The 19,624-nt window shown below is 58.3% G+C and overlaps 1 protein-coding gene across 13 annotated transcripts in view; it reads left to right on the forward strand.

The window, feature by feature from the left end:
• The window catches only part of COL18A1 (collagen type XVIII alpha 1 chain), a 111,333-nt gene that overhangs the window by 47,992 nt on the left and 43,717 nt on the right, over positions 1-19,624 (forward strand). For 7 of the 13 annotated variants that reach the window (XM_055373738.2, XM_055373737.2, XM_055373740.2 and 4 more), the window contains one exon: positions 17,425-17,969. The exons of 1 other annotated variant lie outside the window; for it this stretch is intronic. In XM_055373738.2, coding sequence (XP_055229713.1) covers positions 17,425-17,969 — 545 coding nt within the window. Of the gene's footprint in view, positions 1-4,666; positions 5,337-14,712; positions 14,732-17,424; positions 17,970-19,624 lie in introns of those variants that run through there. 5 more of the 13 variants (XM_055373735.2, XM_055373736.2, XM_063702765.1 and 2 more) reach the window with 2 other exon arrangements.

A 19,624-nucleotide genomic window follows, 5' to 3' on the forward strand; every position in this document is an offset into this window, starting at 1 on the left:
AAGAAAATAAAAGACCACACTATTTAGGAATTTAAACCAGACAGGCCAACAAGACAGGACAAACACTGGCTCGGGGCAGGGCGGAGACAGTGGGAGGGTGGAACCTTCCCGAAGACCAGATGGGGTGCGGGGAGTGGGGAGGCTCCGTTCTTGGCACCTGTGTTCATGGTGGGCGGTCTCCCTTGTCCTCTGAAACTGCAGCCAGTGCATGTGACCTCCCCACCGCATCTCAGGCCTCCCTCCCGGTGTGCCCACCCTGCACCCCGCTGCCAGCTGCTTCAACGTTTGGAGCCCGTGGCTGGCGTGGCAGTGGTGAGCCCTCGATGGCTGTGCGGACACCAGAGGCTGAGGGAGGACACACGCTCCATGGTGGGACAGCACCCCCGGGTCCACCAAGGCCAGGTGGACGCTTAGGCTCCAGGGCCCTCGTGGCTGCTCCGGCGGTGCCGTCACCTCTGGAGACAGGGCCCGACTCTGCAGGACGGCACCAGTGGGGGACAGCAGGTCCTCTAGGGGGTATGGGGTTCTGAGCTGTTAGCCTCAGGCCCCTCAGGAGTGGGCAGGTCATGATAACAAGAGTGGCTGCGTGCGGGTAGCCCATGGCTACAGCTTCCAACGGGCATTTCTAGTGCCCTGGCCAGATGGCCGGCCAGCGGGGGCCATGGTACCACAGCACTGTAGCCTAGCAACAGAGGAGACCCATTTTCTCATCAGGGGATAGAGCAGGGAGTCAACCCAAGGTCAAACTCCACACGCACTGGGACAAGCTGTGATGATGTGCAACCCAGCAGCTGGGTCAGCTTGGCTTCCAGGAAGGGAGGAGCCCCTTGGCCCTCCTGTTGTCATAACTGAGAGCCAGAGAAAGGGGCCCCACAGGCTCTGGGGCCCTGGGGACACAGCTGGGTGGCTGTGTTGTGGGGTGCTGCCTTTCTGGGATCCCACGGGGTTGGCGAGCCATGCTCTTCCCCAGCCCCTCGCTGGCCTTCACAGGGATGATGGGCTTGTCTGCCTGGGGTTTGCTGAGGGAGTTTGTGGTTAACGTTGCCTTTGTTGAGTCGAATGAGGACGCCATGTTCTGCACTCAGCAGCAGGAATGCTCAGAGGGGAAGGCAGTGGGAGTTGAAGGCGGCTTCCTCTATGAAGTCAGACTGGGAAGGTCGATCTCAGGCCTCAAGGCAATAGGGTGGGGGCACTTCAGACTGGGGCACTCTCCTGTGTCACCCAGGTCCCGCGCACCCCCAGGGAGGGGTCTCACCTGTCCTGTCAACTCTGCTCCATCGGGATCCATGGGCCCTCTTCCTCCTTGGCTTGGGTCGTCTCCAGTGAGCTCCATCATGGGCCTCCCAGCTGCCCCATCAGAGCCAAGTGGTTCTTGCCTTCCTGCAGACCCCAAGGTCCCTCATGACGACACGTGTGTCCTCCATCTCTGGCAGGCCTGAGGCCTCACTCACCCCAGGAGGTGCCGAGGAGCCGCAGGGAAACTGCCAACTGCTGCTCCTTGTGCCTCAGCTTCTCCACTCCCTCCACCAAGGGGAAGAGGCCACGCCGAAACCCTGGTCTGCACTGCTCATGGTGCCATCTGGGCACACAGACTCCTGGAACGAGCCACAGTCAGGCCCTTTACACGGAGCTGGGCAGGGGCTGGGAAGGAGGCCTGGATCCCTGGCCATGCTGCTAGCAGGACTTGGGCAACACCAGGGTGCTTTCTGAGAGTGCAAGTACATGGTGAGTGTGCTTGCCTGTGTGTGTGCATGTGTGTGTGAGCATGCATGGCAGAGCTGAGCATGCATATGCACTCTGTGACGTGTAAGCATGTATGTGTGTGAGCTTGTGTATGCATGTATTCATGTGTGACGTGTGTGTGTATATATGTGAGCTTGTGTATGCATGTGAGTACTTACGTGTGACGCGTGAGCATATATGTACGTGTGTGATTCTGTATGCATGTGCGTATTCACGTGACGTGTGAGCATGCATGTACATATGTGATTGTGTATGCATGTGAGCATTCATGTCTGACACATGTAAGCATGTATGTACATGGGGCTTGTGTATGCATGTGAGCATTTGTGTCTGACACATGTAAGCATGTATGTATGTGAGCTTGTGTATGCATGTATTCATGCGTGACGTGTGAGCATGTATGTGTGTGTATGCATGTATTCACATGTGACATGTGAGCATATATGTACGCGTGTGTGATTGTATGCGAGTATCCATGTGTGACATATGTGAGCATGCATGTACATGTGTGAGCTTGTGTATGCATGTGAGCATTCATGTGTGACATGTAAGCATTATGTATGTGTGTGGGCTTGTGTATGTGAGTATTCACGTGACGTGTGAGCATGTATGTACGTGTGCTTGTGTATGCATGTGAGCATTCATGTCTGACACATGTAAGCTTATATGTACATGTGTGGGGGCTTGTGTCTGCCTGTGAGTATTCACACGTGACATATGGCATAGCTAAGCATGCATGTGCATGTGTTCATACATGAGCAGGAGTGAACATACATATATGTGTGCATATGTGGGTGTTCGTGTGTGAGCATGTCCGTACACATGCGTGCGTTTGAGTGATGATGTGTGAGGAGGCTTATGTAGTAGCCACCCTTGTCAGGTGCTTCCTGGTGGGAACCAGATCCCGGGGGCTGAGCTGTGGAGCTGTGGCAGAACTGCACTAGGATTTCCAGGAGGTTAATCGTGCGATGCTGTGGAGGTGCTTGGAGGTGAGGGAACCCCGATGGTGGACAGGAAGCTCTCAAAGCACTTGGAGGTGGAGGAGACCTGGACAGTGGGCAGGAAGGGTGGGGTCAGGAATGGAGTGGGCAGGGGAAGGGTGGAGGGAGCCAGGCACCCTGCAGATGGCAGGGTGGGTGCTCAGTGCGATGGGGCTGCCACCATCCTCCAAGTGTGGCCCCGAGGGCCGGAGCTGCTCTCCCTCCATTGCTAGGCGTGATCAGTTCCTTGCGCCTGGCTCTGCCCAGGAGGTGTATGTTGGGGGGCATGAATGCAGGGCCAGCCCAGCTGGCCAGTGACCCTCTGAGGACAGAGCCTTCGGGATGAGGCTGGGGGCGTCCCCCACAACAGAGTTCCCTCCCTGAGATGTGCTGGCGTAGGAGGGGGCAGTCTCTGGAATTTCTGTTCGGAGACTTTCCGGAGGCGTGTTCAGGCATAAAATCACAGCAGCAGCAGTCAGTTTTCAAGCAAAGAGACTATTCTCCGGGCATCTCTAAGACGAGTTTGAGCAGTGTGGGGATTAGTTTTGGGAGCACGGCCTCACTGACATGCAGATGTTTGCTTGTGGAATGCCCGCGCCTGCCCTCGAGAAGGACATGGCACTCAGCTGCTTGAAACAAGGCTGGGTCCCAAGCAGCCCAGCCCTGCCCTGTGGACAGCAATCGACCGATGTCTATAGCATGTCCTGACCTGGGGACAGCTGGGGACAGGTTGTGGGGCTGTTTCGTCACAGCTGCTGTCACGTCAACTGACCCCAGCCCTGGGGGAGGGTGGCTGCAACCCCAGCCACACAGCCTGGAGGAGGCAGGGTGACGAGGGACTCCAGCTGGGGGAGCTGGCATGCAGAGCACTGAGGGGGTGGGTGGATTGTGGGGTGAAACCTGGGTGTGTTCGTGTGAGGATGTACACGTGTGTGAACGTGTGTGAGTGAGCACGCCTGTGTAGACTGCCTGGGTTCCATTTGGCTCCACCTCTTATGGGCTCCGTGATCTTGAGCGGGGTCACCAGGCTCACGCCTCAGTTTTCTTCATCTGTGAAATGGGCTGATGGCCGGGCTGCACACAGGTCCTCAGAGGGCATAAGGCACACTCAGCACCCACTGCTGTGCCTGGGCAGCTGGGGGCGGGGGCACAGCAGCCACTCACATGCCACTCACATCCCTGTGGGTTACCCGCTGCCTGGAATGTTCCAGTCTAACCGGATCCTTTTGTGGACAGGGAGACTGAGGCCGGGAAGGAGGATGCATTCCTGCCCCGGTCCCGGGCTCCGTCTCTGCTGGGTCTCCTGGGCAGAAGGTCAGGAAGGGCTGAGAGGGACACAGTCCAAGACAGGTAAAGCCCCAGCTTCGAGGGGAGGCACAGCAGCTCTGAGAGGGTCCGAGCCCCTCGAGACCCTCCCCGGGATGTTTAACGACTTGGGCAGCCGTTGCAACAGTGGAATTGGCACTGCAGCAAGCTGAGCATTTTTTCGGTTCCAAGTTTCCCACAACACAATGGCTCCAGGCCAGGCGCCTCTGGGCGTTCCAGGTCAGAGGGGGAGCAGGGGCTGGGGGCCGCTGCCTCAGTGCTTCTGGGATAGGGTCCTGGCTTGGAGCCCCAATCCAGAGACTCAGCAGCCCTGCCCCGGCAGAGCCTAGCGGAGCACGTTGGGAACCCTGTGGACACTGCACACAGCACCCTCTGTCCTCACGGAGCCTGGGGCTGCTGCAGGGCCATGGGAAAGAAGTTATAAATTCTTGGGTGCTGGAACCCCTGGGTGCTGGGCACCTTGATTCCAAGGCTGGTGCCTTCTTTCCTTCTGCAAGAGTGGGGGGTGGAAGACAGCCGGCCAGAGGCTGGGAAGCCTGCACAGGGGAGGGCAGGAGGGCGTGAGCCTGGCTAGCCCCACCTCCAGGCACAGAGGCCCTCCCGCCGCCCGCAGCTCCAGCCGCACTGCCCCGATGGCTCCCTACCCCTGTGGCTGCCACATCCTGCTGCTGCTCTTCTGCTGCCTGGCGGCTGCCCGGGCCAACCTGCTGAACCTGAACTGGCTTTGGTTCAATAATGAGGACACCAGCCACGCAGCTACCACGATCCCTGAGCCCCAGGGGCCCCTGCCTGTGCAGCCCACAGCAGATACCACCCCAGCAGATACACACGTGACCCCCCAGAATGGTTCCACAGAGCCAGCGACAGCCCCTGGCAGCCCTGAGCCACCCTCAGAGCTTCTGGAAGACAGCCAGGACACCCCCACTTCTGCCGAGAGCCTGGACGCGCCAGAGGAGAACATTGCCGGTGTCGGAGCCGAGATCCTGAACGTGGCCAAAGGCATCCGGAGCTTCGTCCAGCTGTGGAATGACACTGTCCCCACTGAGAGCTTGGCCAGGGCGGAAACGCTGGTCCTCGAGACTCCCGTGGGCCCCCTTGCCCTCGCTGGGCCTTCCAGCACCCCCCAGGAGAATGGGACCACTCTCTGGCCCAGCCGTGGCATTCCTAGCTCTCTGGGCGCCCACACAACCAAGGCTGGCACCTTGCCTGCACCCACCCCATCGCCTCCCTCCCTGGGCAGGCCCTGGGCACCACTCACGGGGCCCTCAGTGCCACCACCGTCTTCAGGTAGAGCTTCTCTCTCCTCCTTGCTGGGCGGGGCCCCTCCCTGGGGAAGCCTGCAGGACCCAGACAGCCAAGGACTCTCGCCCGCTGCAGCCGCTCCCAGCCAGCAGCTCCAACGCCCTGACGTCCGCCTGCGCGCGCCACTTCTGCACCCCCTGGTGACGGGCTCCCTGGGCAAGCACGCGGCCCCCTCCGCCTTCTCCTCTGGGCTCCCGGGCGCACTGTCTCAGGTCGCAGTCACCACTTTAATCAGGGACAGCGGTGCTTGGGTCTCCCACGTGGCTAACTCTGTGCGGCCGGGTCTCGCTAATAACTCTGCCCTGCTCGGGGCTGACCCCGAGGCCCCCGCCGGTCGCTGCCTGCCCCTGCCGCCCTCCCTGCCAGTCTGCGGCCGCCTGGGCATCTCACGCTTCTGGCTGCCCAACCACCTCCACCACGAGAGCGGCGAGCAGGTGCGGGCCGGGGCACGGGCGTGGGGGGGCCTGCTGCGGACGCACTGCCACCCCTTCCTCGCCTGGTTCTTCTGCCTGCTGCTGGCCCCCCCATGCGGCAGCGTCCCGCCGCCCGCCCCGCCACCCTGCCGCCAGTTCTGCGAGGCCCTGCAGGATGCGTGTTGGAGCCGCCTGGGCGGGGGCCGGCTGCCCGTCGCCTGTGCCTCGCTCCCGACCCAGGAGGACGGGTACTGTGTGTTCATTGGGCCGGCTGCAGGTAACTGGCCGGCCCCGATCTCCCCACCCTTTCCTTTTTGCCTTGCCAGGTAAGTGTGGGCGGGGCTGACGTGAGCCTGGTACAGGTTCCCCCCACACCGAGTCTCTACATTCAGGGGCCCGTGGCCCTCGGGAGGTGGGAGAGTGTGGGAGTGAGGCCTCCTGTGTGGGGAGGAGGCCGGCGTCTGGATGGGAAGAGGGCTGGATGAACCGCAGCCGATGTGTCCAGGTGCCGCCTGGGCCTGGGGCTCCCTGAGCATTTTAGCGCATTTAGTCCTCAGCACGGTCCCAAGATACCCTGCCATGCACCGAGTCACAGAGGGGAAACTGAGGCGTGGGGCAGTGGCGTGACTCACCCCAGGGAGCCGAGATTCCCGCTTAGGTGTGGCTGCATCGACCTTGCTCCGGTCACTAAGCTGCATGGTTCGATGCGCTTCCTGGGAGCCCCAGCGTGCTCGGGCCAAGGGTGCTGCCACGTGGGCAGTGCAGAGACCCTACCAGCGTGGGGACCAGGGAGGTGTGCAGGGCCCGTCCTGAGAGGGAGCCTTTCATGTCCCCCTCCCCATCCTGAAGCACACAGCCTCCCTGCCACAGTGGGGGCTGCTCCTGGGCCCAGGGGACGTTGCCCCATCACCGCGTGGCCTGGCCTTGTTGCTGGCTGGACAGTTGGGGGCAGGAAGAGGAGGGAAGGGGGGACTCTTTAACCTCCTGGGGGCAGGGGCAGCCCAGAAAGGACCCCAGCAGATCCCTCCTCTGTGTCCGGGAGTAGACGGGGCCCCTGAGCTGTGCCTGCCCCATTCAGATTCTGCCTGCTGTGTGCACCTGGCAGCCTTGGCCCAGAGGCCCTATCCCCACAGGGTGAGGTGCTCTGTCCTTCTCTGCTGTCCTCCCCATAGTGCCAAGGGGAAGCAGCCTTGCTGTTTGCTCTTTGGGCTTTGGGACAGGGTTGGTGGGGGTTAGCGGCTGTGCCGGACCTGGAGGTGGGGGTACGTGTAGTGGAAATTCTGGTGGACGCCCACCCACCAGGCTCCGTGAGGGATGACGAGCTTGGTGATTCCCCTCGAGTTTCAGGCCACTGACCATTTCTCTCAGCAAAGCCCAGAGCCTCTGCAGACCCTGTGTGGGGCCTGGGGAGTGGCTGGGGGGCCACAGACAGGGCAGGGACAAGTGCTGACAACAGGTGGTCCCAGGAGTAAAGCCCACGTGGGCTGGAATGGAGGGGCAGGGAGGGAGGGAGGGAGGGAGGGCTGCAGCGGGGCCTGGCTGAGCCTGAGGGGGGCACAGGAACTGCGCTGGGGGGGCCTGGTGTGTGCAGGAGTGGGGGCCCTTGTGGATGCGCCCTAGAAGCGTAGGGCTGGAGCTCTCTGAGGCAGGGGCTGTGCCCGCGGCTGTTGGCATCTCGTAGGGCTGGAGCTCTCCGAGGCAGGGGCCGTGCCCGTGGCTGTTGGCATCTTGTAGGGCTGGAGCTCTCTGAGGCAGGGGCCTTCCCGCGGCTGTTGGCATCTCGTAGGACTGGAGCTCTCCTGAGGCAGGGGCCATGCCCGCGGCTGTTGGCATCTCCTAGGGCTTAGATGTCACCCCCAGGGCAGCTGGCACTGCCACAAGCAGCCAGATTCCTGGGTCCCACTCATGCTCCGTCCCTGGAACACCCAAATGCCAAGCAAGCACCAGCCGCCTTGCAGGCAACCCCCCCAGAGCCACACCCCACCTGGCTACTGTTCCCCACCAAGCATGTGGGTAGGGCAGCCCTGCAGGAGCCATACTGCCTGGAGGGACCCGGGTCCGGTGTCCTGGAGCCCCGGGAGGCTCGAGCACAGCCCACCTTGTCCTCCTCCACTGCAAGCCCATGGAGGCAGATAGGACAGCAGTGGGCTGGGAGGGCTGCAGCCTGTGGGAGGGGAAACGCCAGGCCTGCGCACCTGACCCTGCCCTAGCCCTGCCAGCCCGAGACTGTCTGGGATCAGCTGAGCACTGTGAGCAAGCTTCAGCCTCAGGGAAGGTGCCGGTCTCCTGGGAGTTGGGGCACAGCTGCATGGCTTGGGGGCTGGGGTCCGAGTGGGGCTGTGAGGGCGAGGAATTTCTGTAACTGCAGCTGGCCCGGTCGGTGGCACAGCCTGATGGGGACTTTTCACTGAACATCTGGACAGCTTGGTAGTGTCCCTGTGCGAGGGAGGCTGTGTCCCGTGCAGGGTCCTGGGGGACTCCATCAGCGTTCCTGGCCTGCATTGCCTCTGGCCAGGGGTGGGCCTCAGGCTTTATCAAGGAGCCCCTTCCCAGGTGTGGCCTGGCCGGGAGGGTCCTGCCCCCTCTTCTGGCCTCTCAGCTCCTCCCCAGCCCAGGCTCCTCTTGGGTTAGCCCCAACTCCTGCCGGGCCCCTATGTTGGGCTGGACACTCCCAGCCCTGGGTGAGGGGCAGGAGGAGGAGGGGGAGCCCAGCCTGACTCCTCGGCAGACTGCGAGGCCCCGAAAGTGGGGGTGCTGGGCTGTGATCTGGGCACCAGAACAGAGCCCTCGAGGCCCACAGAGGTCCCTGGCTGCATCTCCAGGGGTCAGGGAGTATGTGCCCCTGAGGGGAGGGGAGCTGGAGGGGTCCTGCTGCCTCCTGCCCGGCTCCATCTCCAGCGCCCCCTCCACCTCGTCCTGGGCACTGCCCTGTGTGTCCACCCCACCTGGCCCACCTCAAGGAGAGTGTGGGGGACAGTGCAGCCGTGCTGGGGCGTGGGGGGCGCTCAAAGGGAGGGTGGACCGTGTGGTCAGCACACAGGCAGGGACCCTGTGGAGGGTTTGGCTGTGTTGTGGGCTTGTCCCTCAGGTCCACGAGGAAGGGAGTGAGGCCCCCTCACAGGGGAGGGCTGGGGTGGGGTAGGGAGGCTCCCTTGCTGCAGCTGCCAAGAGTGAGTGAGCGGGGCTTGGGCTTGGGCTGCCCGGGACACTGCCTCCAGGAAGCCCCCTGGGCTGTCTCAGTGGGACTCTGTGAGTGACACATAGAGCTCAGGTCACAAGGGCTGTGAGAGTGTCACCCCACAACAGCAACGGGTGCCTGGCCCTCTGGACTTTGCTCTCTACACCCCTCCTGAGCTCTCACAAACCCTGGCCCCTGGGACCGTAGCAGAGGCAGGTGATGTTTCCAAGGAGTCCTACAGGCAAGCATCCTCTGACCTGGGAGCTGCGTATTGTTCCCGTTTACAGGTGAGAAACTGAGGCCTAGGAAGGACAGACACGTGTGCGTGCCGCAAGTGTGGCTAGCAAGAAGGGAGCGTCGAGGAGGGCCCTGCAGCCTGGCCCCAGAGCGCTCTTCAGCATCGCAGCAGATGCGGGACAAGCAAGCTCCCAGCCGGGGAGCACCAGGAGACCAGCAGGCGTCCACCCTCATGGTGCAGGCCATCTGATGAGGGCAGGGACCAGTGCCGGGATGGATGGTGCCCGTGCACAGAGTGGGGCGCAACTGGGCACAGCTGCCACCGGGGTGCTCGGCAGGCAGGTCCACACACACGCCGGCCAAGTCGCTCATCTCAAATGCACGAGTCCCGTGATCTTGGCAAGTGGCGCACAGGCCCCTGGGCTGGGGCTTCCTCTGCCTCCACCCCCATCTCTGGACATTTGGAGGTCAGTGGGAGGCCACGGGAGTGCATGTGAAGGTCACGTCACCATGATGGCCCCGAGGGGCTGCTCCTTCATCGCTCCTCCCTACCCCATGGGCCAGCCATTGGCACACAGGTGTCTTTACACGGTGCTTACCTCTTGCTCCTTTAGTCAAATGCAGAACTTGAGAAAATGTCCCTTTTCCTTAAAATGCTTTGATTTGTTTGACGTTTCCATGTAACTTTGGTTTAAGAAGGGAGAAGACCACTCCGTGGGAAATAACTCATGCTTATCTCTCACCGCTTGGCAACCTACAAATATTTTTTTCGATGATGCTGGCTAAGCTTCTCGTAAATTCTCCATGCCTCTTAGATGCACCAAGAGTGACTCAGCATTTAACTCCTACTGGAGTGTCAAGGCCCCAGTGCATTGGGTGCAGTTGTCTGTGGGTACAAGATCTTGTGTGATTCTGAACTAAGCACAGACAGAATGAAAAGCACAGCACTCCAAACAGGGCTTCCTGCAGGTCCTTTTACATATACTTGGGTTTTTGTATATATCTAAAGTCAAGCTAGTGGACATCTATCACTTCAACCAGTTACCGTTGTGAGTGTGGTGAGAATACTTAAGATCTACTCAAGTTTGAAGTGCAATATGCGATATAGTATTCTAGCTGTAATCACCATGTGTACATTAGACCTCTAGAACTTACTTTTCCTGCATAACTGAAACTTTGTACCCTTCGACCAACAGTCACATTTCCTCTTCTCTGTGGGCTGGCCTCTGCTGTGCCCTGTTACCATTCCCAGATAAACAAAAGCTAAGGGGGTTAATTGCCACTAGACCTTCCCTGCAGGAAATGGTCCAGTAGTCCAACAGGCGAAATGAAAGGACACTACTCAGTAACAGCAAGTCAAGGAGGCCCCCGTTGCCTATGCACAGAGTGGGGTGGCAGCTGTGCCCCATTGCACCCCACTCTGTGCATGGGCACCGTCCATCCCGGCACCAGTCCCTACCCCTTATCAGATGGCCTGCACCATTAGGGTGGACACCTGCTGGTCTCCTGGTGCCCCCCTGCAGGGCTCTTGCTTGTCCTGCATCTGCTGCAATGCTGAAGAGCAGTCTGGAGCCAGGCTGCTGGGCCCCCCTCGAGGCTTCCTTCTTGTTAGCCACATCTGTGGCACACATGCATATTTGTCCTTCCTAGACCTCAGCCCCTGACAACCACCATTCTACTCTGCTCCTATGAATGTGACTTTTTTAGATCCCACATGTGAGATCATGCAGTATTTGCTTCTATGCCTGCCTTATTTCCTTTAGTTTAATATCCTCCAGGTTCATTCATAAAAAGTGCAGTTACAAACTGTTGTTGCAATACCAGCTTTTATAATTGCCCGTGTATTTACCTTTATTGAGATCTTCATTTCTTCATGTGACTTACTGTTATTGACTAGTGTCCTTTCATTTCACCTGCTGGACTCCCTGGACCATTTTCTGCAGGGCAGGTCTAGTGGCAATTAACTCCCTTAGCTTTTGTTTATCTGGAAATGCCAATTTCTCCCTCACTTTTGAAGGACAGTTTTACTGGATATAGGACTCTTGGTTAACAGTTTTTTTTTCCTTTTAGTACATTGAATATATTGGTCCACTGCCTTTTGGCTTCCAAAGTTTCTGTGAGAAATCTGCTGATAATCTTATTAAGAAGCCCTTGGATGTGATCAGTTGCTGTTCTCTTGCTGCTTTCCAGATTCTCTCTCTGTTTTTGAAAGTTTGATGATAATGTAACTTGGTGTGAGTCTCTTTGAGTTCACCTTACTTGGAGTTCCCTGAGCTCTTAACTGTTTATATTCATGTCTCCCAACAAATTTGAGAAGTTTTCAGCCGTTATTTCTTCAGTTAGTCTCTCCGCACCTTTCTTTTTCTCTTCTGTTTGCAGCTTCCACGGCATGCATGCTTCCTTGTCTCTTGATGGTGGCCACAAGCCCCTTAGGCTCTTTTCACCTTTCATTCATCTTTTGTCTTTGAAAATTTCCATTATCTTATCTTCAAGCTCATTAATTTATTCTTTTGTCTGCTCGAATCACCTTCAGATTCCTCTAGTGATGTTTTCAATTTCAGCTATTGTACTTTTCAGTTCTGTGATTTCTTTCTGGTTTCTTTCAAGGTTTTTATATTGATATTTCCATGTTGTTCATACATCACTTTCTTGACTTTCTCCACACCTTCTTGTAGTTCTTTGAGCATCTTTAAGACAGTCATTTTAAAGTCTTTGTCTAGTAGATCTGCCATCAGGTCTTTTGCAGAGACAGCTTCTGTTGATTTATTTTTCTCCTTTGAATGTGCTATATTTTCTTATTGCTTTGTGTGCCTTGTGATTTTGTGTTAAAAAGTGAACATTTGAACTCAGTAATGTGGCTCTTGAAGTCAATTTTGCCCTTCACCAGTGTTCGCTTTTTTTTTGTTACTTTTTAAAAAATGTTTTGTGTCTGTGCCAGAAATCTCCCTTAGGTGTGAACTTCAGGTCTTCTCAGGTCTTTTCTGAGCCTGTCCCTTTCCCTGGGTGTGTGCAGCCACTTTCTAATTTTCCTCTTACATGCTGCTGTTTTTCAATGTCCTGTTCTTTCATGTTTGGCTCCCAAAGGAGGAATAAGATAAAAATGAGGGAGAAAAAACAGTGCCAGCCCTCTAAATCCCCTTCAAGTCACTTCAGCTGGAAGAGGGAGCGTGCAACAACAGAGGGAGTGTAAAACAATGGCCCCACCTCCCTGTCTGCACATCTGTGATCCCAGGCAAACTGATCGGAGCACAGGTTCTCGATGTCTGCAGGACAGGGTCCTTTTTGCCGTCCTGTTTCCCACAAGCTGTGTGGCTGCTGCTCCAGGAACTCGTGCATGGCACCTGCTATGGGAGTGGGGGTGGAGGATGGATGTGTGGCTGCTATTGTCCCAAGAGCTGGGGTTTAGCTAAATTAACCACCCGTTACTGTCCAAGCCTTCCTCTGGACATTGCAAGCTTTCAGTAGACTCCAGAGTTCCAAAAGAGTTCTAAGACAAATTCTGCCCATGCACTTGTTAATTAGTTGGGGAGATGGATTCCTGGTGCTTTCCATCTGCCATTTACCAGAGTACTCCAGAATCATTTTCAAACACGTTTCTTTCTGTCAAGAAATCAAGTCTTGGCCGGGCATGGTGGCTCACGTCTATAATCCCAGCATTTTGGGATGCCGAGGCATGCGGATCGACTGAGGTCGGGAGTTCGAGACCAGCCTGACCAACACGGAGAAACCCCATCTCTACTAACAATACAAAATTAGCTGGGTGTGGTGGTGCATGCCTGTAATCCTAGCTACTCGGGATGCTGAGGCAGGAGAATTGCTTGAACCTGGGAGGTGGAGGTTGTGGTGAGCTGAGATTGCACCACTCTACTCCAGCCTGGGCAACAAGAGTGAAATGCCATCTAAAAAAAAAAGAAAAGGAAAGAAATCAAGTCTTGAGGCATCATCATTGTTATATCATGTGCAGGTGTCTAGCCTGGATGCCACCCAGCTATGCCAAGTGCGGGGAGAAACTCCCTATGGGCACTGTGGCTGGGTCCAGAGCTCAGAGGCTGGAGCTTTGAGAACTGGGCTGGAGCCAAACCATGATGGAAGCCTCTAGCTCTCAGGAAGAGACACACATCTGCGGGGGCAGAGTGACCACATTTCCAGGTTGCCCAGCCCTCGGGAGCGGCACAGTGCCCAGGCACTGGGGCAGAGGTGGATCCCGTAGTCCCTCGGTGGGAGCTCCAAAGCATCCCGTTTTCATCTCTTCCTCTTCCCGGGATGGGATTTGGGGGATGAGATCTTCCTGGTGGGCTGGAGTCTGTCCCAGAAGTCAACAGCCCAACCTGGGGCCAAAAAAGACCCTCTTAGATAAGGCAGGCCCTCGGCAAGACTCCAGCCACACATGAGAGGGTGGAACAGAGCTCCTGAGTCCCACTCACCACGGCCACCTGCAGTGTCAGGTGGGGGCACCGTGTCCATCCCCCCATGGGTTTGTGCCAATTTGCATATAGGTATGTAGCTTCCTATTGGCGACTGTAAGAAATTGCCACAAATTCAGTGGCTTAAACCAACACAGCTGTCTTACCTTTCAGTTTTGGAGGTCAGAGTCTGAAACCAGTTCACTGGGCTGAAACCAAGGTGTTGTCAGGGCTGGGTCCCTCTGGGGCTCTGGAGGAGAATCTGTTTTCTTGACTTTTCCAGCTTCTAGAGGCTGCCGCTTCCCTTCGCTCAAAGCCCCTTCTTCCCCCTTCAAAGCCAACGGTGTTGGACAAGTCCTCATGGTGCCATCTTTTGTCCTTCAATTTTAAGGCTTTGTGTGGTTAGATGTGGATCATCTCCCATCTCCAGGTCCACAACCCGAGTCCCAGCTGCAGCATCCCCTTGCCACGTAAAATTACGCTTGTGAGTTCCAGCTGTTGTGCCGTGGACATCCTTGGGGCCATGGCTCTGCCCACCACAGTTTGTCCATGTGCACAGCTGCACATGTGTACATATGCATGGGAATCTTACTTTGCATTAATGGGATTGCCCTGTGTCTGAAAGTTCCTCTTTATCCTGCATCTCAGGAGTCTCCGTAACTCCAGGGAGATGCTCTGGTCTTCGTGTTGTTCTGGTCTTTTCCTCAGCCCCTCCTGACTGAAGCACTCGCAGGTATTTCTGCTTCTCTGTAATAACAGATGACCCTGCGGACACCTGCTCAGCCCCGACTGGCGGGTTCATCGCGCAGCCTCGCCTTTGTTTATCAGACACCAGCTGAGCCACCCCACCTGTGCCTGGCGTGGGTTTTCGGTCAGCGCTGACAGTGGAGAGATTGAATGTTGTAAACGTGTCCGAGTGTCAACAGGAAGTCTCCACCCGGGGACAGGGGCCCGTTTCTTAGGTTGTTTTTAGCCCTTCCGTAGGGGCTCTGCAGCCTTGGGGTTTGGTGGAGGTGTTTGTTCTGAGGCCGTTTTTCTTTGATGCCAAGATGTCCCCCCGGGGCACTTCACTGCGTAAGTGCTATGGTGTGATGGAGTGATGATGGTGGCGCACTCTTCAAGCTCTGGATCAGGTTCCGGAAGCTCTGTGTGAGTCTTACTGAGGTGGTTATTTTCTCTTTTCCCTGGAAAGTGGGCTGAGAGCACTCCATGCGGGCAGGAGCGGCCCTGGCTCTGCAGGCCTGGAGGCGGCTGTGCTGGAGGGTGGGGGGCTGGCCAGGCAGCCTTGGATCTTGTCCTCAGGAGCCCTTCAAAGGCGCGGCAGAGACTCCAGGCCCTGTGCCCCGAGGAGTCAGGCTGGGCTGGTTCTGGGGAGTGGCTGGAGCACCTGTTGCTGAGCACAGGCGGGCGTCCGTGGAGTGCACGTGTCTGAGGGTCTCTGAGGGGTCTGCCCTTTTCTTCGGGGCCACGGTGGCCGTGAGGGATGCAGGACATTGGGTGTGGCCCTCGAGGATTGGCCTGTCTGGAGCCCACTCCCCCGTGGGTGAACGCGGCTCTTGGTGGAGAGCCCAGTTTGGGGAGAAGGGAGGGTCTTGTCCTGGGAGGTGTCAGACAAAGCCGAGGATGGGACTCACAGGAGACCCCCAGTCAGGCCGTGTCAGGGTTAGACTGGGAGTGAGGGTCCTGGAAAGTCTGGCTTCTGGGAGAGGGCGCTTTGGCTCGGAGGCTGCCACTGCGGAAGGGATGGACGTCCCCAGTCCCCTAAGATAAGGGACCCAAGGGGAGGGGCGGGGACGTTCCACACTGTGTGAGAACAGCAGAGAGTCCCAGCCAGAGGTACCCGCTGCTCTCCTGCGGGGAGGATGCTGGCTGCACTGTCTGTCCTGGGCATATTTAAAGGGGCCTCTGTTAACACACACAGGCCTCCAGAACCATCCACACTTCTGGCTGGCCTGATTCCTGAGGGGGAAATGGTCTTTAAAGAAGCAAGCACCTTGATCCAAAGGGAGGTGGTCCAGCAGGAGGGGCCGCCCCACCATACCCAGGAAGGTTGAGCTCTCACACCCGGGAAGGCTGAGCTCTCGCACCTGGGAAGGCTGAGCTCTCGAAATGGGGTTCAGGCATTTGCTGTTTGATTCCAGGACATCTGAGACAGCTGGGCCCGTACCTTGGGGAGTGGAGGCTGCGCCATTCTCTGCCCATCCAGCATCTTAGGGCCGGGCATTTGGAAGCTGGCTTCTGAAGGGAGCCCCCAGGAGCTTCGTGGAGAGGAGACGGGACAGCTTTGGAAAGGGCTTTGCTGTCACTGGGGTCCCTGACGCCGCCGGTGTAGCGTGCTGGTACCCTCCAGCCCAGGAAGGTGGCAGTTGCCGCATCTTGCTTTCCCAATGACGGAATGTTCTAGGAAGGGTGGTGGGAGGTTTCTCCAAGGTGAACGCGGGGGCAGCTGGGCGGCTGGCACGGCCTCTGGGCCCCAGGCCGAGTCCTGTTTCCTGATCTTAGCACAGCCCCAGCTTGGACATGTGGGACCAGGGCACTTCTTATTAAAAAAAGGATCATTGTAACAGCTGCCATCCGGATGGACGATCATTGTAACAGCTGCCATCTGGGCGGACGGTGGCCTCTGTCTGAGGGGGATGTGACCGCTGGCCCCCAGAGCCCAGGCTCAGCCCGTTGGGACCCCTCTGCCCCTGGCCCAGACTGTGGCTGCAAAGCCCGGGCTCTGCCTGGCACGGCAGGTGTGCTGGGAAGTCACTCTGAGCAGGGTCTGCCCTTGAGTGGGTGCTGCCCCCCTCCCGTGGGCAGGAAACGAGGTGTGAGAACTCTGGGCACTGGGGCTGCGTCCTGGCTTGGGCTCCCTGGGTGAGGGATGGACAGGGCTCCTTCTCACCCTGGGCTACTGAGTCGAAGTGGAGTCAAGCTCCGCCTGGGCAGGAATTAGTGGAGTGAATCACCCGGCGCTGTGGGGCATTTGCACGGAGCAGCGGGGCTGGTGGGGAGACTGTGGCACGTTGGCAGGTACGTCAGGCATGCAGCCCCTCTAAGGGGTGATTGTGGCCCCGAGGGGAATCAGCATGGGGGGGTGGGGAGACACAGCTTGTCCTTGCCACACGAAGCACCTGGCCCAGCGGGTGAGCCGGTGCCCGACAGTGCTGGGTGAAATCCGAAATCCCGCACCATGTCCTCAGATGCGGGTGAGCCGGTGCCCGACAGCGCTGGGTGAAATCCCGCACCGTGTCCTCAGATGCCACGCGGAACCCCAGCTGAGGCAGCCACTCTGGGCGACGCCCCGTAGCCGAGGCTTCGAAGAACATTAGGGTGTGGGGTCAGCCTCCCTCCTTCCCTGTGGTGGAACTGTGGCTTCACAGTGGAGGCCAGGCTGGGGTGCCAGCCTGGGGTGCCAGCCTGGGCTGCTCCAGCAGGGTCAGAGTGGGCGGGCAGGGCACAGGGCCGGGTGGGAAGGCTGCCAGCCCCAGCCCCTCACAGCTCCTTGCCCCAGCGGGGGTGCTGGCCAGTCCCTGGCCCCTTCTCCCCACTGGCTGTGCCCATCAATGCTCAAAGCATGGAAGGGGAAGCCTGTGGACACCATGTCCCGTGCAGACACCATGTCCCCTGCAGACAGGTTTCTGCATGGAGCCTGCCTGTCGTTTGGGAATGAGTGAACCTGGGTGGCCATTGGGTGGCTGAGCCCAGGGGATCAGGGCAGGCTGCCAGGCGCATGGAGAGCCCTCCCAGACTCAGTTTCCCCTTTCTGCCCCTGCTTGGCTGCCTCTCCAGGCCGCATCGGTGGCCCCTGGTTCCGTCCTGCACAGCCACCTCACCAGCTGTCTTTCTTTTTGCAGAGCGCGTTAGCGAGGAGGTGGGGCTGCTGCAGCTCCTTGGGGACCCCCCGCCCCAGCAGGTCACCCAGACGGATGACCCCGACGTCGGGCTGGCCTACGTCTTTGGGCCAGATGCCAACAGTGGCCAAGTGGCCCGGTACCACTTCCCCAGCCTCTTCTTCCGCGACTTCTCACTGCTGTTCCACATCCGGCCAGCCACAGAGAGCCCAGGGGTGCTGTTCGCCATCACGGACTCGGCGCAGGCCGTGGTCTTGCTGGGCGTGAAGCTCTCTGGGGTGCAGGACGGGCACCAGGACATCTCCCTGCTCTACACGGAACCAGGTGCAGGCCAGACCCACACAGCCGCCAGCTTCCGGCTCCCCGCCTTCGTCGGCCAGTGGACACACTTAGCCCTCAGTGTGGCGGGTGGCTTTGTGGCCCTCTACGTGGACTGTGAGGAGTTCCAGAGAATGCCGCTTGCTCGGTCCTCACGGGGCCTGGAGCTGGAGCCTGGCGCCGGGCTCTTCGTGGCTCAGGCCGGGGGAGCGGACCCTGACAAGTTCCAGGTAACCCCCACTGTGCCGTCGCTGGGGGACTGGAGCAGCTGGGGTGGGGTGGGGTGGGGTGGGGTGGGAGTGGCCACTGGGACAGGGACGGAGCTGTGGCCGGAAGAGGAGAGCCCCCACCCCAGCTGTGGTCAGCCCTGGCCTCCAGCGCAGGCCTCCCGGGTTCTTGGCCGGCCTGGCTGGGGTGGCATTCACTTTCTTGGCTCTCTGGCTCCTGCGCCCCCAGGAAGGGTAGCCCTGGGCTTCCATGGTTTCTCTGAGACCCCGAGGCCCAGCCCAGGAGGGCCCTCTTTGAACGACTTTGTAACTAGACATCCACCCCAGCTGTGACCCCGTGACCCAGAGACACCCCCAGGCCTGTGCCAAGCCCCGTGGTGAAGTGGGGCTCCCGGCCTCTGACCGGCCGGTCGGGTAAGTGGGGACCGAGTCCAGGCCCAGCCACATGCCTCGTGGCCCCATGCAGAATGAAAGCTGGGGTCCTTGTTGAAAACGATGAACGATCCAAAGCTGGCGGCAGCAGGGTGTTGATCCCAGCAGGGTTCTCCTGTGGTAGCTGCACACCCGCTGGGACCAGGGGCTCAGGGCGGCCCTGCAGGTCAGCACCTTTAACAAAGGGTGCAGCAACCCACGCCTGTGAGACTCCACTTTGGAGCACGTGGTGGGAGTCCCCCAGCGGTGAACGCACGTGGCCGTCTCCACCTGAGTCTCCGGGAAGTCCCTCCAGTGGGCCTTCATTTCTTGGGGTTGGGGGAGTGGACAGATCCCTAAACCCATGTGGAGTCTGTGTCCAAAGCCCCTGCATTTCTGGGAACCTTTGGCTGGGAACAGCCACGTGGGTGACCTCAGCTGGCACTGTCTCACAAGTCCCTGAATTCTAGCATTCAAGCTGGCCTGCAGCTGGATGCCCCTGCCCTGGCGGGCCGCAGGGGACAGAAGGTTAATTATTGCCCAGACAAGGGCTGTTTGTTTGAAGTTGTTCTAAGTCCTGGTGTCTGGGGGTTCTGAAAGCTGACTTTTCACCTTTGGCAGGAACTTTTAACCCTCAGAGCTCAGGAGCCGTTAGGACGTTGACACCAAACTGGGCCTCTTTGTTTTCCTCTTGATCACAAACATGATTACCGGGAAAGAAGTCAGAGTCACCCCCTCCAGTGAGAGGCAATTTGTTGTGTGAGTCCCCAGCCGTTTCTTGGTGGAATAAAGTGGCCCACAAGTGCCGTACATCTTTAACACTGTTAGGAAAAGCGGCTGAGTGCCGAGAGCTCGGTACGTGGGTGCACAGCTGTGCCCCGATGGTGCTACGGAGAGCCGGGCCGCCGCCCTGCGGTGAGGGCCTCCTCATCAGCAAAGTCCCATGTGTAGGAAGAGGGGGTCTGGGTGTTTAATTTTGCATTTCTTGGACTGTTAGTGAAGATAGACTTTCATTTTTCACTTGTTTATTGTCTGTTTGTATTTCTTCCTTTGTGACTGACTGGTTTATGTTCTTTGTGGTTTTCGATGGGCCCAACTCTCAGTGATTTATACAAACTCCTTATCTTTAAAAGAAACTGCTCTTTGGTTTTGCATGCTGCAGATTTAATTTCTACCTTGTCATTTGCCTTTTTACCTCTTTTTTTTTTTTTTTTTTTGACCATTGGGATTGGATGTGTGGTTTTTTT

This window comes from Gorilla gorilla, chromosome 22, assembly GCF_029281585.2.
Source record: "Gorilla gorilla gorilla isolate KB3781 chromosome 22, NHGRI_mGorGor1-v2.1_pri, whole genome shotgun sequence".
NCBI classification, from domain to species: Eukaryota; Metazoa; Chordata; class Mammalia; order Primates; family Hominidae; genus Gorilla; species Gorilla gorilla.